The following is a 20417-nucleotide window of genomic DNA, read 5'->3' on the forward strand; positions in this document are numbered from 1 at the left end:
TTGCTTCAATAAGCAACAGGTGCAGCAGCCATCTTGATGATGGGCTACAACAGTACAGCTTGCAGAAACAGTTTTAATTGAATCTGAATACAAACAGGAAAACTGTTTCTATGACATCCATGAATAGGAAAGATATAGAGTGTGTCCATGACTTTTCTTTACAACTTAAGACTTTACTACCTTTAAAACCATACCAGGTAGTAACAAATGGTTTTTCAAAATGTGATAAAATAACGCATAAAGTTTTATTTCCTCATTTATATACCCTCTGCCATGCACCTCACAATGGTTTGCAGAGTATAGACATAGATGCAGATGTAGATATAGAGTATTAATTAAACACATTAGAATAATAAATGCTGAATTAATTAGTGAGTCACTCCAAAAGAAATGCGCATTGTTTTTATTTACTTATTTATTTAATCTGCCAGGAAGTTTCATATCAGCGCACACTCTGCTGCAGAGTGAAAACCTCATTCTCGAAACATCCCCCAGGCTGTGGCTAAGCCATGTCTCCGCAATATCCTTTCTTCCAGGAGTGCTAGTTCTGCAAGTTTCGCGGGAGAGCTTCTGTGAAGTTTGGAAAGTAGGAAACGAGGTACTGGCGGAAGTAAAGCTGTGAGGACGGGGCGTGAGTCGTGCTTGGGTAGCTCAGATGGTAGAGCACTTGCCTGTGAAAGGCAAAGGTCCCGAGTTCGAGTCTCGGTCCAGCACACAGTTTTAATCTGCCAGGAAGTTTCAGGTCCTTTAAACTTTGTAACTATGCTTTAATGGGATACTTTGCCTCTATCTTCAAGCACCCACCAATTAAAGTTTTTCAGTATCTCTGAGATTTTCTGTCATGAGATGAACAAATCTGTGAACATTTCTTGTTTATGTTTAATATTTACTGTTAATCCTGTTTGTTAAGGCAGCCACCCATTCAACACCAAGAAATCCATACCATACAGATTAGCCACCAGTGGTCCTCACATCTGTAATGATGAGCAGACCCTCTCCAAATGTGCCAAGGGTCTCACTGAGGCCTTCAGAGATCAAAATTACCCTTCCAGCATTGTCCAGAAGCAGGTTTCCCATGCCTTGTCTCACCAGTTGGCTATGATCCCCCACACACCCACTATCAAGCCACAAAAGAGCTCCTCTCTCATGACTCCGTCCCACCCAGGACTGGAGCAACTGAATCACGTTCTCTACCATGCTTTCGACCATCTCTCTTCCTACCCTGAAATGAAAAATATCTTCCCATCCCTTCCACAGTGGTACTCTGTCACCCACCCAATCTACACACATCTTTGTCGTCTCTACTCCACCACTGCTCACAGCTCATATCCCTGCAACAGACCCAGATGCAATATATGTCTCACAAATCTTTCCACTACCACCTATCCACTCTGGTTACAGGCATCTCCAATCCCATCAAAGTCAGGAACACCCATGAAAGAAGCCATGTGATCTACCAACTTAGTGGCAATCTCACCGTGCTGCATTCTGTGTGGGCATAACAATTAACAGGCTGTCTGTCCACATGAATAGCCACTGCAAAATGCTAAACAATGTGCTTTATTTTAATTAATGCTTCACAGCCTGTGCCATCTGGATTCATCCCAACAACACCAGCTTTTCTGAACTGCTCAGGTGAGAACTCTCCCTACAACATATCCTCCATTCCAATAACCTCCTGTTCTCAACTTTCATTAGGCTCACTCCTCTGCCTGTCTGTCCCCTTCCTTTCTCTCACCCACTTCAGTACTGCAAATGACTTCTATCCCACCACTGCACCTACATTGTCGTTCCCTCTTTTCTACTTCTCTCCTTCTCCTTCCCAACCCCCAGCACAGCCTCCCTATGCCATCGTACCCTGTCCCCATGAGGTCCCTGCATGCTCCCTCAGGCAGCACTAGTATCTTCCACAACCCCTACCCTGTTCTCTCTCACATCCCTCCCCCTCCCCACAACTACCCATCCCATCTAGATTGGTGCTAATGTCAGACACAGTCACAGTTGGACCTTAGCACTCCAAGACAGTGGCCATAGGGGTGTGAGTTGTTGTTATTGTTGTTGTTGTTGTTGGTGGTGGTGGTGGTGTGGTGATGGTGATGTTGTGTGAATGTTTTCTACTTCAGGGGGAGGACTTTGCTCAGAAGCTGAAATATTTCTAGCATTATTTTTCATCACGCCTGTCTGCAACTCAACACCTCCTCTATATGTTGAACAGTAATCTATCTTTTATATAATGTCGTTATTCCATTCTGGACTTTTCATTGTTTGGTCACCTATGCAGCTTTTTTCAGACTGTTCTTTGTTATAGATAACTGCATCATTTGTGAAAAGCCTGAAGTTACTATGTCTATAGTTAGCCAGGTCATTTACATACAAAATGAGCAACAGTGTCCCAAGACATTTCCCTGGGGCTTGCCTGATGTTCCTTCTACGTCTTTTGATGACTCTCCATCCAAGAGTGTCCTCCGTACTAACAAGTCATCAATCCAGTTACAAATTTTGTTTGATATCCTGTATGATTGTACATTTGAAAGAATTATCAGTGTCGTACTGAGACAAATGCTTTTCAAAAGTAAAGAAATTTGCATTTACCTGACTGCATTGGTCTATGGCTTTTGGTATGTCACGTGAGAAAAGCTGAAGTTGGGTTTCACTTGACCGATGTTTTCAGAGTCCATGCTGGTTGACATGGGGGAGGCCATTCTGTTCAAGGTACCTCATTATGTTTGAACCCAGAATCTGTTCTAAGAGTCTACAACCAAAGGATGTCAAGGACACTGAACTGTAGTTTCATGCATCACTTCTGCTTCCCTTCTATTAGACAGGTGTCACCTGCGCTTTCTTCCAGTTACTGAGCATGTTTGTTTGTTCAAGGAATGTACAATATATTATAGTTAAAACAGGGGCTAACCCAGCTGCAAATTCAGTGTAGAACCTGATAACAATTTTAGTTGATTCTCACTGCCACATACACTAATTTCTATGTGATTCCATCTTTGCATGGTCTGAGAAACAAAACAGAGCAATACTCACTCCCTTATAAAGGAATAATTGAAAATGGAGTTCAGAATTTCTCCTTTTACTTTGTTATCCTCAAAGACAACACAGGTACCGTAACTTTGATGACTGACTGCCTTTATATATGACTAGAATTTGGTTTTGTGAGAGGTCCTTTAGTAAGATTCTGCTACAGCTGTCATTGAAGGTTTTAGCCATTTTGATAGCCAAACATTTTTTATTTAGCATTTCTCTATGAAAAGATATATGCTGTGATTTACAACTATTGGCAGTAATCACTGCTTCAGAAGTTTCTTTACAGAGACTGAATACCATGGAGAGTCCCTCACATCATAGACTGTCCTGCTAGGTAAATATGTATCCAGTGTTTGGTCAACTATTTTATAAACTTAACCTGAGTTCCTCTGCTGTCCAGAGCTAGAAGTTTTAATGTCGCCATTGACATATATCACTCCTGCCTCTTCATCTACTTTGCTGAACATGCAAATCTTTCAACTTGTTGCAGTTGCCCTTTGTTCTTTCGTAATCATTGTTGCTACAACCACATCATGGTTACTGATACCAGTTTCATTGAATTTTCTCATTTTGAGAAAGCTGATTGGTGATCTGTTTAATTGTTCAAAACCATTCGACAGCCAAGATACATAAAGTATTGTTTTTAAATTTAAGACAAATGGTTTCAACAGACTATGATGTAATCTTCAGGTCTTAAAATCTTTTTGTTGTAAACCATGTTTATTTTACACTGACATCACACACAAGATGTCAAGTGGATAAAAATAGCACATCATAAAAGGTGCTTTATGTTGTTATTTTTTTTAATTTTTTAGCGAAGAAAAACTTTTTGTAATGCGCTGTTTTGATCCACTTGACATATCGTGTGTGATGTCAACATAAAATGAACATGTTACACAACAAAAATATTTTAAGACTTGAAGATGACAGCATAGCCTGTTGAAATTGTGTTTCCCTGCGGAAACAGTTCTTTGCTACCAATCCCTCTACCCAAAGCCAACTTAACCACTTAACCCCAACATTGAACCTTACCTTTCCAAGTTCATACCACCACCCAACCAAGACCTTCTGCCCCTCCCCCCCCCCCCCCCCCTCCACCCCTTCTCTCCCAACTGGTCAGTTGGTTACATTCCAGGTTTTCCTAAGCTCCAAGTTGGCCTAACCACCCTTTCCTAGGTCCCTTCCTAGAAACATTAACCTCTCAGTAGAAGACAGGACAGCCATTCACATCAAAACACATCCTGACCTTCCTCCCTGCAGACAAAGGCTCCACCACTACAATGATGAATTGCAGTGATAGTCTGACAGAAGACTTCCATCAACTGACAGACCCTACAGAAACAATCTCTGCCACAGTGATCTCATTCCAGGAAAGTAATTTTGAGCACCACCAATCCCTACTGAAATAATTAGGCCTATCACAGAACTTCTCCCCTGAGTCCATCTCCCTCCTTACACTAATGACACCCTGCACACCCACCTTTTACATGCTCCTCAAAACCCAAAAACCCAACAATCATGACTGCCCCATCACTGCTGGTTATTGTGCTGATACTGAAAGAATTTCTGATCTTGTTCACCAACAACTGTAATCAATTGTCTGCAACCTAGCTTCTCACATCAAAGACACTAACTACAGCCTCCACTGACTCACCACCATCCCCATTCCTTTACCTCCTGGATATCTACTCTTCACTGTTGATGATACCTCCTTACACACCGAAATCCTTCATATGCATGGCCTTGCTGTTATCGACCACTACCTCCCCCAGTGGCATTCAGACTCCAAACCCACTACCTCGTATTGCATATCCTATGATATAACTACTTCTCCTGTGAGGGGAAGGTATAGAAACAAATCAACAGTGTGGCCATGGGCACACTTTTTGGATTTTCTTACACTAACCTTTCTATGGAGTGTCTAGAAGAAACCTTCCTAGCTCTCCAAAACCCTTTTCTGATCCAGGTTCATTCTGATACCTTCATGCTCTGGGCTCAGGACCAAGGCACCCCATTCTCATTCCTCTGCAACCTCATCTTCTCTCCCATCTGCTTCACCTGGTCCTCCTCAACCCAATGTGCAACCTTCCTGAACATTGACCTCCATCTCTCTGATGGCTCCATCTACACCTATGTACATATTAAACCCACTAGCCACCAACAGTATTTGCATTTTGACAGCTGTCATCCCTTCCATACCAAAAAATTGCTTCCACATAGTCTGGCTGCCCATGGATGATGTATCTGCAGTGATGGGAACTCCATTTCCCAGTCTGCTGAAGGTCTCATAAGAGCCTTCACAAACTGGCACTACCAGCACTCCTCCCCCCTCTCCAAACCAAATCCATAAACAGATTCCCTGTGCCATATCCTCACATACTGCTAATCCTCCCACCACTCCACGAAACAGGTACAAATGAGCAACTCCCTCATCACCCATTATCACCATGGACCGGAACAAGTGAAGCATATCCATCACCAAGGCTCTGATTATCTCTCATCATGCACAGAAACAAGGGACATCCTACCCAATAACCTTCTCACACTTCATAAAGTGGTATTTTGTCACCCACCCAATCCATGTAAGATTCTGGTCCATCCTCATGTTACTCTCACTCCTAATCGCTTGCCAAAGCAATCATATCTCTGTGGAAGACACAGGTGCAAGACCTGTCCACTCCACGCACTTAGCACTTCCTACTCCAGTCCTGTCACTGGCTTATCCTACTCCATCAGAGGCAGGCCCACCTATGAAATCAACTGTCTCATACACCAACTCTGAGGCAATCGCACAGCTTTTTATGTCAGTAAGACAAAATGAATACCATTGCCAAACTGTGGCCAAGAAGAACATGCACCTGAGCACAAAATGCATAATTTCACTGGCTGCTTCACAATTCACGCCATCAGCTTTTATGAGCTATGCAGGTGGGATTATCCTTGCAATACATCCTTTGCTCTTGTAACCCTCCTAGCTTCAGTCTCTGTTGACCACTGTCCCCCACACCAGCAGTTTCCCAGTTCCCAGTTTCTCCTTCCTCTGTCCTGTCAAGCAACCCCCCCCCCCCCTCTTCCCATTCCATTTCTACAAGTCAACTTCACTGTGTATCGCACCCCACCAGATCTGGTTGTCTCACATGCTTAGTATGTGCATTTTCCAACCCTCCCGTCCACATTCCTAGCCAGAAAACCTACTGCCAACCTCCAAGCCACTAACTAACCATCTCACACCTCTCTCCCCTTCTACCCACCCCATCCCATCCTAGTCCACTTCTGAAATGAAAGCTCGTGTGTCTAACCAGCACAATGTAGGGCCGTGTGTGTGTGTGTGTGTGTGTGTGTGTGTGTGTGTGTGTGTGTGTGTGTGTGTGCTGAAAGTCAACAAGTTATATTTTTCGTGCATTCCTGTTGATGACTCAATGTTTCTGCCATTTGGTGAGTGTTCATCTATACTCATGAACACAATGATAAAATACAATTACGGCAGAAAAATTCAGTTGACTAAGAAAAGTTTTGCACACTCATGCTTATCATCAATAACAGGGAGGAAAAATCATACAAAAACGAAAAAGGAAATTTTTATTCGCAGTAATGATACAGTTGAGTAGCTGTGGACAGGTCAAGCAGTCTGACTGTAGACAGGTACATCAGTATTGTGCTTGGAAGTTATGTCTGTCATAGCTGTAGTCATATAAAATGACACAGAAGTATGGAAACCAGTGAACCAGCAGAAAAGTGAATGATAGATTAATGAGGGTTCATAAAGCAGTTAACCTAATAATGCAGCAGTGTGTCATATTAGACACCATGGTTGGCATGTGATGGCACCAGTAGAGTGAAACAAATGCTATAGCAACAGAAAAAAATGTTTTCTTTTTAAATAAAACCACTGCTAGTGTGTTTTTCTGAAAAGCTACTCTTGTGTTTCAGATTGAGATCTCTCCAGAGAAGCTCGTAAGCAATTCATGGAATGCATTGGCACCTACTGGTCCTATGAAACTGTGCGAGTATATGGAGCAACAGAAGTCAAAGATGGAAATGATCTGGCGTGCCAGCAATTTTACTAGGGAGTGTCCTGTTCTCAAGGTACATGATGACTTTTCTCAAATTACATTCTCCTTAGTCACCCCTGTTTTTACTGAATTATGGAGTATTCCTGTCCTCTTTTAATGTCTCTTCTTCATTTGCACCACCTCCTTTCATTTTTTGTGACACTAAATGACACTTTGTTCTGTATCTCCATAGAGCATCACGATAATTTATATGAATTTCATTTAGTCAGTCTGCACATATCTGTTAATCTAACTTACTGATGCAGCCTAAAAAAGTTTCTTCAAGGAAATTGCTGAGTTTTAAATCTTTAACATATCTATAAGGTGTCTGGATCAAAATACTCTAATTTCATTGTGCTCTATAATCCAAACTAATTATACAATGAATATAATAGAGGGAAACATTCCACGTGGAAAAAATATATCTGAAAAGAAAGATGATGAGACTTACCAAACAAAAGCGCTGGCAAGTCGATAGACACACAAACAAACACAAACATACACACAAAATTCTAGCTTTCGCAACCAACAGTTGCCTCGTCAGGAAAGAGGGAAGGAGAGGGAAAGACAAAAGGATTTGGGTTTTAAGGGAGAGGGTAAGGAGTCATTCCAATCCCGGGAGTGGAAAGACTTACCTTAGGGGGAAAAAGGACAGGTATACACTCGCACACACACACATATCCATCCGCATATACACCAAATGTATATGCGGATGGATATGTGTGTGTGTGTGCGAGTGTATACCTGTCCTTTTTCCCCCTAAGGTAAGTCTTTCCGCTCCCGGGATTGGAATGACTCCTTACCCTCTCCCTTAAAACCCAAATCCTTTTGTCTTTCCCTCTCCTTCCCTCTTTCCTGACGAGGCAACTGTTGGTTGCGAAAGCTAGAATTTTGTGTGTATGTTTGTGTTTGTTTGTGTGTCTATCGACCTGCCAGCGCTTTTGTTTGGTAAGTCTCATCATCTTTCTTTTCAGATATAAACTAATTATACAAATATACATGGAACTCACAGAACGCAATGGGATCTCAACTTTGTTTCCCAACAATAAATGTAATACTTCTATGTGCAATGTGGTTGCATAAGGATGCCTAGACTATATTCAGCTTGTATCCTATTTACTCCAACATTTCTAAAGTTGGTCAACAGTCCAATCCCTGGGATCTTGAAGATCATAAACTTTAGTGGCATAAATATGATTCTTGACGTAGCCTCATAAGAATAAATTAAAAGCATGATGGCCGGTGAAGATTGTAGAAGTATTTTTGGAGTAACTCATCTCCCTACAAAGTTGACTTGTTTCTTGGCTTTGTGTGTATACAGCCTGTGTTTTGAGGACTTCATGCAGATTTGTTTAAAGCATCAGAAGTTTCTGTGTAACCTGATGGACTGGCTTACTTGGGTTGTGCAGGCGCTACTGGTGGAGCTAGAAACATGCTGTCCTTCTTAGTGTATATTACTATTTTTATTTATATGTCATGAATTTAATTATTGTCTTTATTTTTCAGAATGATGTTATTCTCAATCAGTTCACTGTAATGGAAACTGTTTTCCCAAAGAAACTTGATGGAGATGAATGGAGAGTAGTTATAGTCCTCACAATTGGCACCGAAGAAATACTAAGTCTTAAAATCCATGTTATTAGGCTTCCAATTGAAAAGAAAAAAAAGTGTGAAGAGTTGGAGGATGAGGATGAAGAGGAGGAGGAGGAAGACGAATAACATTACTATACTGAACAAAGATACACAGTGTACATTGTACTGAAAATTAAACCATAATTATTAATATGTTTTATTATTATCATTTTAATTAAGATTACTAAAATTCTACTAACTGAACTAATTGCTTCTCTTTTGTATTTCATCATTTATGGGTTCATAATGTGGCAAATTCCATATGAGAAAAGCAAGTGTTTTTGTTCAAAAGTATTCATGGGGCTCAATGGTACTCAATGATGTAACAGTTGTTACCAATGACACTTAAGCAAATGATGCAACTTGTTTTCAGGCAAATGGAAAAATTATACACTTAACTGTATTTAATAAATAAAATTAGTGGTAGCTAAAATTTGTTAATAGTTGAAATAATGAGGGAGCATTTTATTACCTTTAGTATAAACACCCTTTGTACCTCTTTTTGTTTCACAAAACTGATGTGCTGTCTGTTGGAGCTTGTCTCATGACCTTTAGTCAATGATCATTTAGAGCTTTTTCTGACTTTTGCCAGCACAAGTGGCTAGCAATATCAAATACTTACCATGTATTGCTGGTGGTGAACTGGTCAGCTTCTCTCCCTGAGCCTGAATATAAGCTCTCAGACCAAATTTTGGTGAAAAAGTATTTTATTTGATGTCAAATATAACTGTTTTAGTGTGCTGTAATGAATCATATCTAGTTCTGCAGTGGTGTCATGAGAGGCAGTCCATATAGCTTGAGTTTCCAATACAAAGAAGAACCGATTGTAGATCTCATAATTTTTACAGTTAAAATTAAGTTTGTTCTTCTGCATGTCTTTGCAGCTGTGGCTCTCAGAAGATGTTATACGGCAGAGTCATGTTTCTCAAATTCAGCCAATCCTGTTTGCCTTGGCACAGGTCCATTTTAGCAGTCTGTTTTCAGGCTTTTTTTTACCGGTAAGTACATTATATTGGGAAGTTGTCACTGATGTGAATATCCCTCATCAGGACTCACAAAGGAGCCATAGCAACTGCAATAACCACAGAGCAGGCGAGGTCAATGGAATAATCCAGATGGTATGTTGACATGCATCATTTCATGTGTGTTTCCTGACAAGAGGCTCTTCTCAACCACTAGGCATCTGAGGCATGTGATGGTTCATTTGGTGATGGTCTTAGGGAGCATACTTAAATGCAAGATAGCAGCAGTTCATGGCATTGTGGTTAAGAAAATAGGGCTTACGAAAGGATACATTGACAAAGACAACTACTCTGCCTTTCACTGTTATCGCAGTCTTTTCTGTGAGGTTTATGCACCGGTAATACAGGTGCCCAGGGAGCTTCAAAATGTATCTTTTGGAGAGGTAGAGAAAGTAGCTTTTCCTGCAGTAGGAGCTTCAGTTTATCCACATGAGACCTAAAGCCATTTATATATTCCCCTGTATGATGACAGTCATTTAATGTTGGGATATTTGTTTCTTTTACCTTTCCATTTTGATGGAGAAAGAATCACTAAGTACAGAGGGTTGGTGTGGCTGGGTGGCTCACTCATTACAGCTTCATCATGAGATAATCATCAGTATCAGACATCACTGGCACATTGGAAGATAGGCTGTTCATTTCTTTCTCTCTATTACATTTACTGAGATTTCCTTCATCTTATTTTGGAGGAGATGATTCACTGGGCGCTGTCTTCTTTCAGTATGAGAGATTTAGCGGTTAACCTATTCTCTCACACACACTTGCAAGTACAAGGAGAACCGACTTCCACAGATGGTTACATCGGTATTGTGGCAATTGCCTTAATCACTGGAGCTGGCAGTACTGTAGCAAAGTGTGTTTTATATATGGGTCTGTGTTATCCTAAAATGCTTCTTTGTTTCAATATAATGTAAATTATGTTCCTTTTACAATTAATTACTGGAATTCTTGTTTTCCCAAGAACCAAAGGCCATTATTTGCTCTAAGCTGGAATGGTTATTAGAATAATTAACATCTTTTTGAGATGCACATGTAACTACTGGTTTATGAACTGTAACTGTAATTAATGCAACAAGTGAACAGATGCTTTCTAGAACAGCAGAAGTGTAATTTGCAATATTTAGAGGGAGCAGCTGTGTGGAATATGATGCTACACAGTATTGTAACACCAGCTGGATGTAAATGTAGTAAACAATTTCTTTCAGGCATGCATAAGATGGAAAGCTTTTAATTAATATAATTAATCTTCTATTTTCTTTTTGATAGTCCAGTATATCCCTTTATTCTTCAAGTCCATAATGATGTCAGTTACTATGAGTAAGAAATTTGCATATTTTTGGTAGAATTTTTTTTATCTCTATTAACAATAAATAGCACACAACTATAACTGCATACAAGTTTTCCATATAACAAGAACTTAGTAGTATTTTTAATATTGGTAGTGAATTGGTAGTGAATCACTCAGCGATACAGATGGCCATACTGTAGGTACAACCACAACGGAGGGGTATCTGTTGAGAGGCCAGACAAACGTGTGGTTCCTGAAGAGGGGCAGCAGCCTTTTCATTAGTTGCAAGGGCAACAGTCTGGATGATTGACTGATCTGGCCTTGTAACAATAACCAAAACGGCATTGCTGTGCTGGTACTGCAAACGGCTGAAAGCAAGGGGAAACTACGGCCGTAATTTTTCCCGAGGGCATGCAGCTTTACTGTATGATTAAATGATGATGGCATCCTCTTGGGTAAAATATTCCGGAGGTAAAATAGTCCCCCATTCGGATCTCCGGGCGGGGACTACTCAAGAGGATGTCGTTATCAGAAGAAAGAAAACTGGCGTCCTACGGATCGGAGCGTGGAATGTCAGATCCCTTAATCGGGCAGGTAGGATAGAAAATCTAAAAAGGGAAATGGATAATGAATAGGAAAATAGGAATACTGGTAAGCTACTACAAACAGCATAGTGAACGCATTGTGGCCAAGACAGACACGAAGCCCACGCCTACTACAGTAGTACAAGTTTATATGCCAACTAGCTCTGCAGCTGATGAAGAAATTGAAGAAATGTATGATGATATAAAAGAAATTATTCAGATAGTGAAGGGAGACGAAAATTTAATAGTCATGGGTGACTGGAATTCGAGTGTAGGAAAAGGGAGAGAAGGAAACATAGTAGGTGAATATGGATTGGGGCTAAGAAATGAAAGAGGAAGCCGCCTGGTAGAATTTTGCACAGAGCACAACTTAATTATAGCTAACACTTGGTTTAAGAATCATGATAGAAGGCTGTATACATGGAAGAACCCTGGAGGTACTAAAAGGTATCAGATAGATTATATAATGGTAAGACAGAGATTTAGGAACCAGGTTTTAAATTGTAAGACATTTCCAGGGGCAGATGTGGACTCTGACCACAATCTATTGGTTATGACCTGTAGACTAAAACTGAAGAAACTGCAAAAAGGTGGGAATTTAAGGAGATGGGACCTGGATAAACTGAAAGAACCAGAGGTTGTACAGAGTTTTAGGGAGAGCATAAGGAAACGATTGACAGGAATGGGGGAAAGAAATACAGTAGAAGAAGAATGGGTAGCTTTGAGGGATGAAGTAGTGAAGGCAGCAGAGGATCAAGTAGGTACAAAGACCAGGGCTCTTAGAAATCCTTGGGTAACAGAAGAAATATTGAATTTAATTGATGAAAGGAGAAAATATAAAAATGCAGTTAATGAAGCAGGCAAAAAGGAATACCAACGTCTCAAAAATAAGATCGACAGGAATTGCAAAATGGCTAAGCAGGGGTGGCTAGAGGACAAATGTAAGGATGTAGAGGCTTATCTCACTAGGGGTAAGATAGATACTGCCTACAGGAAAATTAAAGAGACCTTTGGAGATAAGAGAACCACTTGTATGAACATCAAGAGCTCAGATGGAAACCCAGTTCTAAGCAAAGAAGCGAAAGCAGAAAGGTGGAAGGAGTATATACAGGGTCTATACAAGGGTGATGTACTTGAGGACAATATTATGGAAATGGAAGAGGATGTAGATGAAGATGAAATGGGAGATACGATACTGCATGAAGAGTTTGACAGAGCACTGAAAGACCTGAATCGAAACAAGGCCCCCGGAGTAGACAACATTCTATTGGAACTACTGACGGCCTTGGGAGAGCCAGTCCTGACAAAACTCTACCATCTAGTGAGCAAGATGTATGAAACAGGCGAAATACCCTCAGACTTCAAGAAAAATATAATAATTCCAATCCCAAAGAGAGCAGGTGTTGACAGATGTGAAAATTACCGAACAATCAGTTTAATAAGCCACAGCTGCAAAATACTAACACGAATTCTTTACAGACGAATGGAAAAACTAGTAGATGCCGACCTCGGGGAAGATCAGTTTGGATTCCGTAGAAATACTGGAACACGTGAGGCAATACTGACCTTACGACTTATCTTAGAAGAAAGATTAAGGAAAGGCAAACCTACGTTTCTAGCATTTGTAGACTTAGAGAAAGCTTTTGACAATGTTGACTGGAATACACTCTTTCAAAGTCTAAAGGTGTCAGGGGTAAAATACAGGGAGCGAAAGACTATTTACAATTTGTACAGAAACCAGATGGCAATTATTAGAGTCAAGTGACATGAACGGGAAGCAGTGGATGGGAAGGGAGTGAGACAGGGTTGTAGCCTCATCCCGATGTTATTCAATCTGTATATTGAGCAAGCAGTAAAGGAAACAAAAGAAAAATTTGGAGTAGGTATTAAAATCCATGGAGAAGAAATAAAAACCTTGAGGTTTGCCGATGACATTGTAATTCTGTCAGAGACAGCAAAGGACCTGGAAGAGCAGTTGAACGGAATGGACAGTGTCTTGAAAGGAGGATATAAGATGAACATCAACAAAAGCAAAACGAGGATAATGGAATGTAGTCGAATTAAGTCAGGTGACGCTGAGGGAATTAGATTAGGAAATGAGACACTTAAAGTAGTAAAGGAGTTTTGCTATTTGGGGAGCAAAATAACTGATGATGGTCGAAGTAGAGAGGATATAAAATGTAGACTGGCAATGGCAAGGAAAGCGTTTCTGAAGAAGAGAAATTTGTTAACATCGAGTATAGATTTAAGTGTCAGGAAGTCATTTCTGAAAGTATTTGTATGGAGTGTAGCCATGTATGGAAGTGAAACATGGACGGTAAATAGTTTGGGCAAGAAGAGAATAGAAGCTTTCGAAATGTGGTGCTACAGAAGAATGCTGAAGATTAGATGGGTAGATCACATAACTAATGAGGAAGTATTGAATAGGATTGGGGAGAAGAGAAGTTTGTGGCCCAACTTGACTAGAAGAAGGGATCGATTGGTAGGACATGTTCTGAGGCATCAAGGGATCACCAATTTAATATTGGAGGGCAGCGTGGAGGGTAAAAATCGTAGGGGGAGACCAAGAGATGAATACACTAAGCAGCTTCAGAAGGATGTAGGTTGCAGTAGGTACTGGGAGATGAAGAAGCTTGCACAGGACAGAGTAGCATGGAGAGCTGCATCAAACCAGTCTCAGGACTGAAGACCACAACAACAACACAGTGAATCACATTACTATATTGTAGAGTACAACAATCCATTCATCTGACTTAATGCCATGCATTTTCTCTTTCTATCATAAAAAATTAAAGCTGTCCTTACATGAAGGTTACTTAGAAAAGAACAGAACTTTACCAGATGTCATCCTATCAGCTGTGATATGTCCTTGTTTTTCTGTTACCTCCTGTCAGACTTCACAGCCAGTTATAGAGGACCCCATGGATTCTAAACTACATAACATGGCAATATTCACATTAACAAATCACTGTCAGGGGCAGCAGAAGCAATACTAGGGACAACCAAGCACTGAACCCCAGAACTTTGGATTTGTAATCCAACACTTAACCACAGAGCTTTCCACCATGAGGACACCATCTACACTAGGGGTGGGCAGGAATCCTGCACGTGTGCGATGCACTTGCACGTGTGCAGTTAACAGGTGTTCTGCATGCTCACAGGAGCAAGCTGGCCACCCACTTCTCTCCCCTCCCCACCATACCGTCTTCTCTGTTCCTTCCTCTGTAATGCATTTTGTTTCCTAGCTTGCTTTATTGAATGAAGGAACAAGGTTAGTAGGAGTGCTTGAAAGAAATCATTGTTTGAAAGGGTATCTATTACCTTTGATACTTTGTATTTAATTATCACAGGTGGAGTTTACAATATTTTTAATGTCTGGAACAAAATTTCTACATACAGACAAACACAAACAGTTACGTACATTTTCATCACTGATGTTTGCTCTTAACCGAGGCTTATTAATTTTCATAACAGAAAAAAATCTCTCACAAACGTATGTTGAGCCAAACATTGACATTATCTTTGTGGCTTCACGATGGAGACGATAAAACTCTTGCTGTGGAAAGTCGTGATAAAAGTCTATTACATGTCTTGCTAAAAGGAACTTATCTCTCAGATGAGAATTACACTGTAGATCTATTAATTCCATTGGTAAATTGGGATGAATATCATCTACAAAAACAGCAAATGGTCTCGAGAACGATTCAAAAGCTTGGGATAAATATAATATATCCTCAAATTGCTTGAGAAATTCCTCTTTTATTGCACTAAGTACGGAAACATATTCTTCGCAATTCTGTTCTCGCACAGTAGACAGAGTAGGGAAATGCACTGCATTCCCTGACAAGAGCTGTCGTTCCCACAGCTCAAGCTTGCTAGTGAAAGCTTGCACCTTTTCAGCCACTTCACAAATTAGCTGATTTTCTCCTTGCGAACTTGTGTCCAATGCATTCATGTGTCCAGTAATGTCCACTAAAAATGCAAGGTCGGCAACTCACTCTGAATCTTCTAACTTCGGGTCATACCTTCCTTTGTCCTTTAAAAGCTGATTTATTGGTATTCTCAGCTCAAAAAATCTTTTGAGTACATTACCGCAGCTAAGCCAGCGGACTTCACTGTGGTATGGTATGTCACTGTACTCTTCCCCAATTTCAGCTAAATATGTGTGAAACTGTGTAGGTCCATGGGATCTCAAATAATTAACTGCCGGAATAACCACTTGCATGACGTCCCCCAGTTTTTCTGCTTTTCCACAGAGTACTTCTTGGTGCAAAATATAGTGGATGCTGTACAATGATTCTTCTGTACGCTGTAACTTTTTTCTTAGTAATCCAACAAATCCCCTTTCATTGTTGCCATTGACACCAAACGTTCCCAGTTTAAGCCAGCTGAATCAACAGCTTCTTCAATGGCTTTTAGGATGTCCGCGCCAGTGGTTGTGCTTTTTAAAGATATAATATCTAAAAAAAATCCTCTGTTATGTACAGAGCAGTGTCCACGCCGCAGACATAAATCACTAATTGCGTGGTGTCTGAAATATCTGTGGACTCAGCAAGTGCAATGGAAAATGCAATAAACTCCTGCACTGCATCCCTTAATTGACGGTAAACGTCACCTGCTTTGGCACTTATACAATGACTTACAATCCGCCGAGAAAGAGTGATAGCTCGAAACTGATTTGCATCCAGTGGGCAAAGTAAATCAGCAGTATCACTGATGCACTCCTTTATAAACTGTCCTTCTGCAAATAGTTTTCCAGCTCTCGCTATATTAAGCGCAATCTTATAACTTGCACTACCACTGGGCTATCATTGTTGTCATACTGAAAAATTGAAACCCTTGCTCCATAAAATGTTAAATCAGTTAGATGAGAGACATGATGAAAGAAAGTCATAGATCTCTTGTGACAACAGCAACTTATGCCAGATTCATTTAGTGTCATCAGATCGCTCTTCTTAAGCTCAGTCAGTTCCCCATCTGGTCAGAATCCGACAATAAATTGTACTCGTCCTTGTGAAATTTATTATAATGGCGTTCAATACTTAACTTCAGCTGAACAGCAAGAATACTGCCACATACTAAACATTTCAAATTTTCACGTTTTTGGATAAAGAAAAAATGATTCTCCCATTCCTTTTTAAAAGATAGCAAATCTCCACTTCTCCGTTTCCTTGATTCACTCTGCATTTTCCAGTTCCTGAAATACAATGTTCACTACGTAGTGGTCGCTTCACATCAACATCCGTAGCTTAGCCTGGTACTACTATACTGCAACCTGCCAGCTGTCGCCACTGCCCCAGTCGACGATTGCACGCGAGCAGCACAAGTGCAACACTGTGCGCTCATGAGCCGCGTGCAACGTTTGCCCGCCCCTGATCTACACATTAATATTTACAGCTTTAAATACTCACCATGTAGCCAATGGCCTCCCAAACCCCAGTGTGAAATAACTATTCTTGGCATACTGGACGACAAGAAGTGGCACGCAACTGCACATTAGTGTATCCAAACACTTTCAAGCGACCCAGATAACAATTTCCAGCCTGCCAATCCAGCAACTTATTATCTCTGTACCACTCTGCAACTGCTCTTGTTTAGTGGACAGGAGCACTACCATGGCCATACAGCAAGAAAGAACTCATAACTGTTCCACCGTGTCAGAAGCCTGCCTAAAATGTTTTCAGGAACACTTATAGACATTTTGCTATCAAAGCATGCTAATTGCCTGAGCCTAACCAACGAAACAGTCACGGACCATGGACCATTGCAACACCAACTCCGAACGTCACTGTCACAAACACAAACTCACATAAGTACCCTCCACCACACACGCCCATTTGCATGCTGTGCCATCTACCATGAGATACCACTACGTAAAGGCTTTCTTTCATTGTTGTCAGAATCATATTCCCCTTGACAGTCTATTCTGTCACTGAATTCCACAGCTAAGGCACAGCACTATTCTAGCCTCTCAAAACCCCAAACCCTTCATCTGTTCAGGTTCATTGATAATACCTTCACAATCTGGACTCTGGGCCATGACACTCTATCCCCACTCCTTCACAACCTCAACATCTCTCCCATATGCTTCACCTGGTCCTCTTCAACACAATGTGCCACTTTTGTGGACATGGACCTCCAGCTCTCCAATAGCTATATCCATACTTACGTGCATATTAATATCCACTAACCATCAACAGCATTCGTATTTTGACAGCTGTCATCCCTTTCATACAAAAAAATTTCTCCCAAGCAACATGGCCACCCATGGACAGTGTATCTGCAGCGATGAGAACTCCGTTTCCCAGGATGCTGAAGGTCTGTTTCACGAGAGCCCCCACAACGTGCATTAACAACCCCCCCCCCCCCCACCCGCCACCCACCAAAAAAAAAAAACCACACCTAGTCCACAAAACAGATTTCCTGTGCCATATTCTCACATACCTCTAAACCTCCAATGACCCCTTGTTAGGTACAAAGGAACAACCCCATCATCACCCACTATACCTGGACAGAAATAAGTGAAGCATATCCATTGCCAGGGCTTTGATTATCTTCCATCGTGCCCAGGAATGAGGGACATCCTACCCAAAATCCTCCCACCCTTCCCAAAGTGAAACTCCATCACTAATCCAAACTACACAACATGCTAGTCCATCCCTATCACACTTCCACTCCCAACCCCTTGCCACAATGATCACATCCCTATGCGAGACCCACGTGCAAGACCTGCCAGTCCATCCATCCTTCCTACTTGCCCTGTCACAGATTTACTCTACACCATCAAAGGCAGGCCCAGCTGAGAAAGCAGCCATGTTATACACCAACTCTGATGCAGTCACCGCACAGCTTTTTATGTTGGTATGACAACTGACCAGCTGTCCACCAGAATGAATGGCCACTGCCAAACTATGAGTAAGAACAAAGATGACCTCCCAGTGGGACAACATTCAGCTGCTGCTTCAAAAACTGGGCCATCTGTATCCTCCTCTAACTCAACAGCTCCTCTGAACTATGCTGGTGGAAGTTATCCTTCACTCCTGTATCCCTCTTGGCCTCTTTCCATTAACCCACTGTCCCCATACCCTCCACCCAAGTCGTTGTTGTTGTGGTCTTCAGTCCTGAGACTGGCTTGGTGCAGCTCTCCATGCTACTCTATCCTGTGCTTCATCATCTCCCAGTACCTACTGTAACCTACATCCTTCTGAATCTGCTTAGTGTATTCATCTCTTGGTCTCCCTCTACGATTTCTACCCTCCACGCTGCCCTCCAATACTAAACTGGTGATCCCTTGATGCCTCAGAACATGTCCTACCAACCGATCCCTTCTTCTAGTAAGTTGTGCCACAAACTTCTCTTCTCCCCAATCCTATTCAATACTTCTTCATTAGTTATGTGTTCTACCCATCTAATCTTCAGCATTCTTCTGTAGCACCACATTTTGAAAGCTTCTATTCTCTTCTTGTCCAAACTATTTATCGTCCATGTTTCACTTCCATACATGGCTACACTCCATACAAATACTTTCAGAAACGACTTCGTGACATTTAAATCTATACTCAATGTTAACAAATTTTTCTTCTTCAGAAACACTTTCCTTGCCATTGCCAGTCTACATTTTATATCCTCTCTACTTCAACCATCATCAGTTATTTTGCTCCCCAAATAGCAAAACTACTTTACTACTTTAAGTGTCTCATTTCCTAATCTAATTCCCTCAGCATCACCCGAATTAATTTGACTACATTCCATTATCCTTGTTTTGCTTTTGTTGATGTTCATCTTATATCCTCCTTTCAAGACACTATCAATTCCATTCAACTGCTCTTTCAAGTCCTTTGCTGTCTCTGACAGAATTACAATGTCATCTGTGAACCTTAAAGTTTTTATTTCTTCTCCATGGATTTTAATACCTACTCCAAATTTTTCTTTTGTTTCCTTTACTGCTTGCTCAATATACAGATTGAACAACATCGGGGAGAGGCTGCAACCCCGTCTCACTCCCTTCCCAACCACTGCTTCCCGTTCATGTCCCTCGACTCTTATAACTGCCATCTGGTTTCTGTACAAATTGTAAATAGCTTTTCGCTCCCTATATTTTACCCCTGCCACCTTCAGAATTTGAAAGAGTGTATTCCAGTCAACATTGTCAAAACCTTTCTCTAAGTCTACAAATACTAGGAATGTAGGTTTGCCTTTCCTTAATCTAGCTTCTAAGATAAGTCGTAGGGTCAGTATTGCCTGACGTGTTCCAATATTTCTACGGAATCCAAACTGATCTTCCCCGAGGTCGGCTTCTACTAGTTTTTCCATTCGTCTGTAAAGAATTCATGTTAGTATTTTGCAGCCGTGACTTATTAAACTGATAGTTCGGTAATTTTCACATCTGTCAACACCTGCTCTCTTTGGGATTGGAATTATTATATTCTTCTTGAAGTCTGAGGGTATTTCACCTGTCTCATATATCTTGCTCACCAGATGGTAGAGTTTTGTCAGGACTGGCTCTCCCAAGGCTGTCAGTAGTTCTAATGGAATGTTGTCTACTCCCGGGGCCTTGTTTCGACTCAGGTCTTTCAGTGCTCTGTCAAACTCTTCACGCAGTATCGTATCTCCCATTTCATCTTCCTCTACATCCTCTTCCATTTCCATAATATTGTCCTCAAGTACATCGCCCTTGTATAGACCCGCTATACACTGCTTCCACCTTTCTGCTTTCCCTTCTTTGCTTAGAACTGGGTTTCCATCTGAGCTCTTGATATTCATATTCTTTTCTCCAAAGGTCTCTTTAATTTTCCTATAGGCAGTA

The 20417-nt window shown here is 41.1% G+C and overlaps 2 protein-coding genes across 2 annotated transcripts in view; one reads left to right on the forward strand and one right to left on the reverse strand.

The window, feature by feature from the left end:
* LOC126162440 (uncharacterized) overlaps positions 1-8868 on the forward strand; it is an 88406-nt gene extending 79538 nt beyond the window's left edge. The window contains exons 3-4 of the mRNA XM_049918951.1: positions 6964-7119; positions 8592-8868. Of these exons, the coding sequence (XP_049774908.1) occupies positions 6964-7119; positions 8592-8804 (369 nt within the window). The 3' untranslated portion in view covers positions 8805-8868. The remainder of the gene's footprint in view (positions 1-6963; positions 7120-8591) is intronic.
* The window catches only part of LOC126162439 (phosphoribosyl pyrophosphate synthase-associated protein 2), a 146025-nt gene that overhangs the window by 20657 nt on the left and 104951 nt on the right, over positions 1-20417 (reverse strand). The window lies entirely within an intron of this gene.

This window comes from Schistocerca cancellata, chromosome 2 (genome assembly GCF_023864275.1).
Source record: "Schistocerca cancellata isolate TAMUIC-IGC-003103 chromosome 2, iqSchCanc2.1, whole genome shotgun sequence".
NCBI classification, from domain to species: Eukaryota; Metazoa; Arthropoda; class Insecta; order Orthoptera; family Acrididae; genus Schistocerca; species Schistocerca cancellata.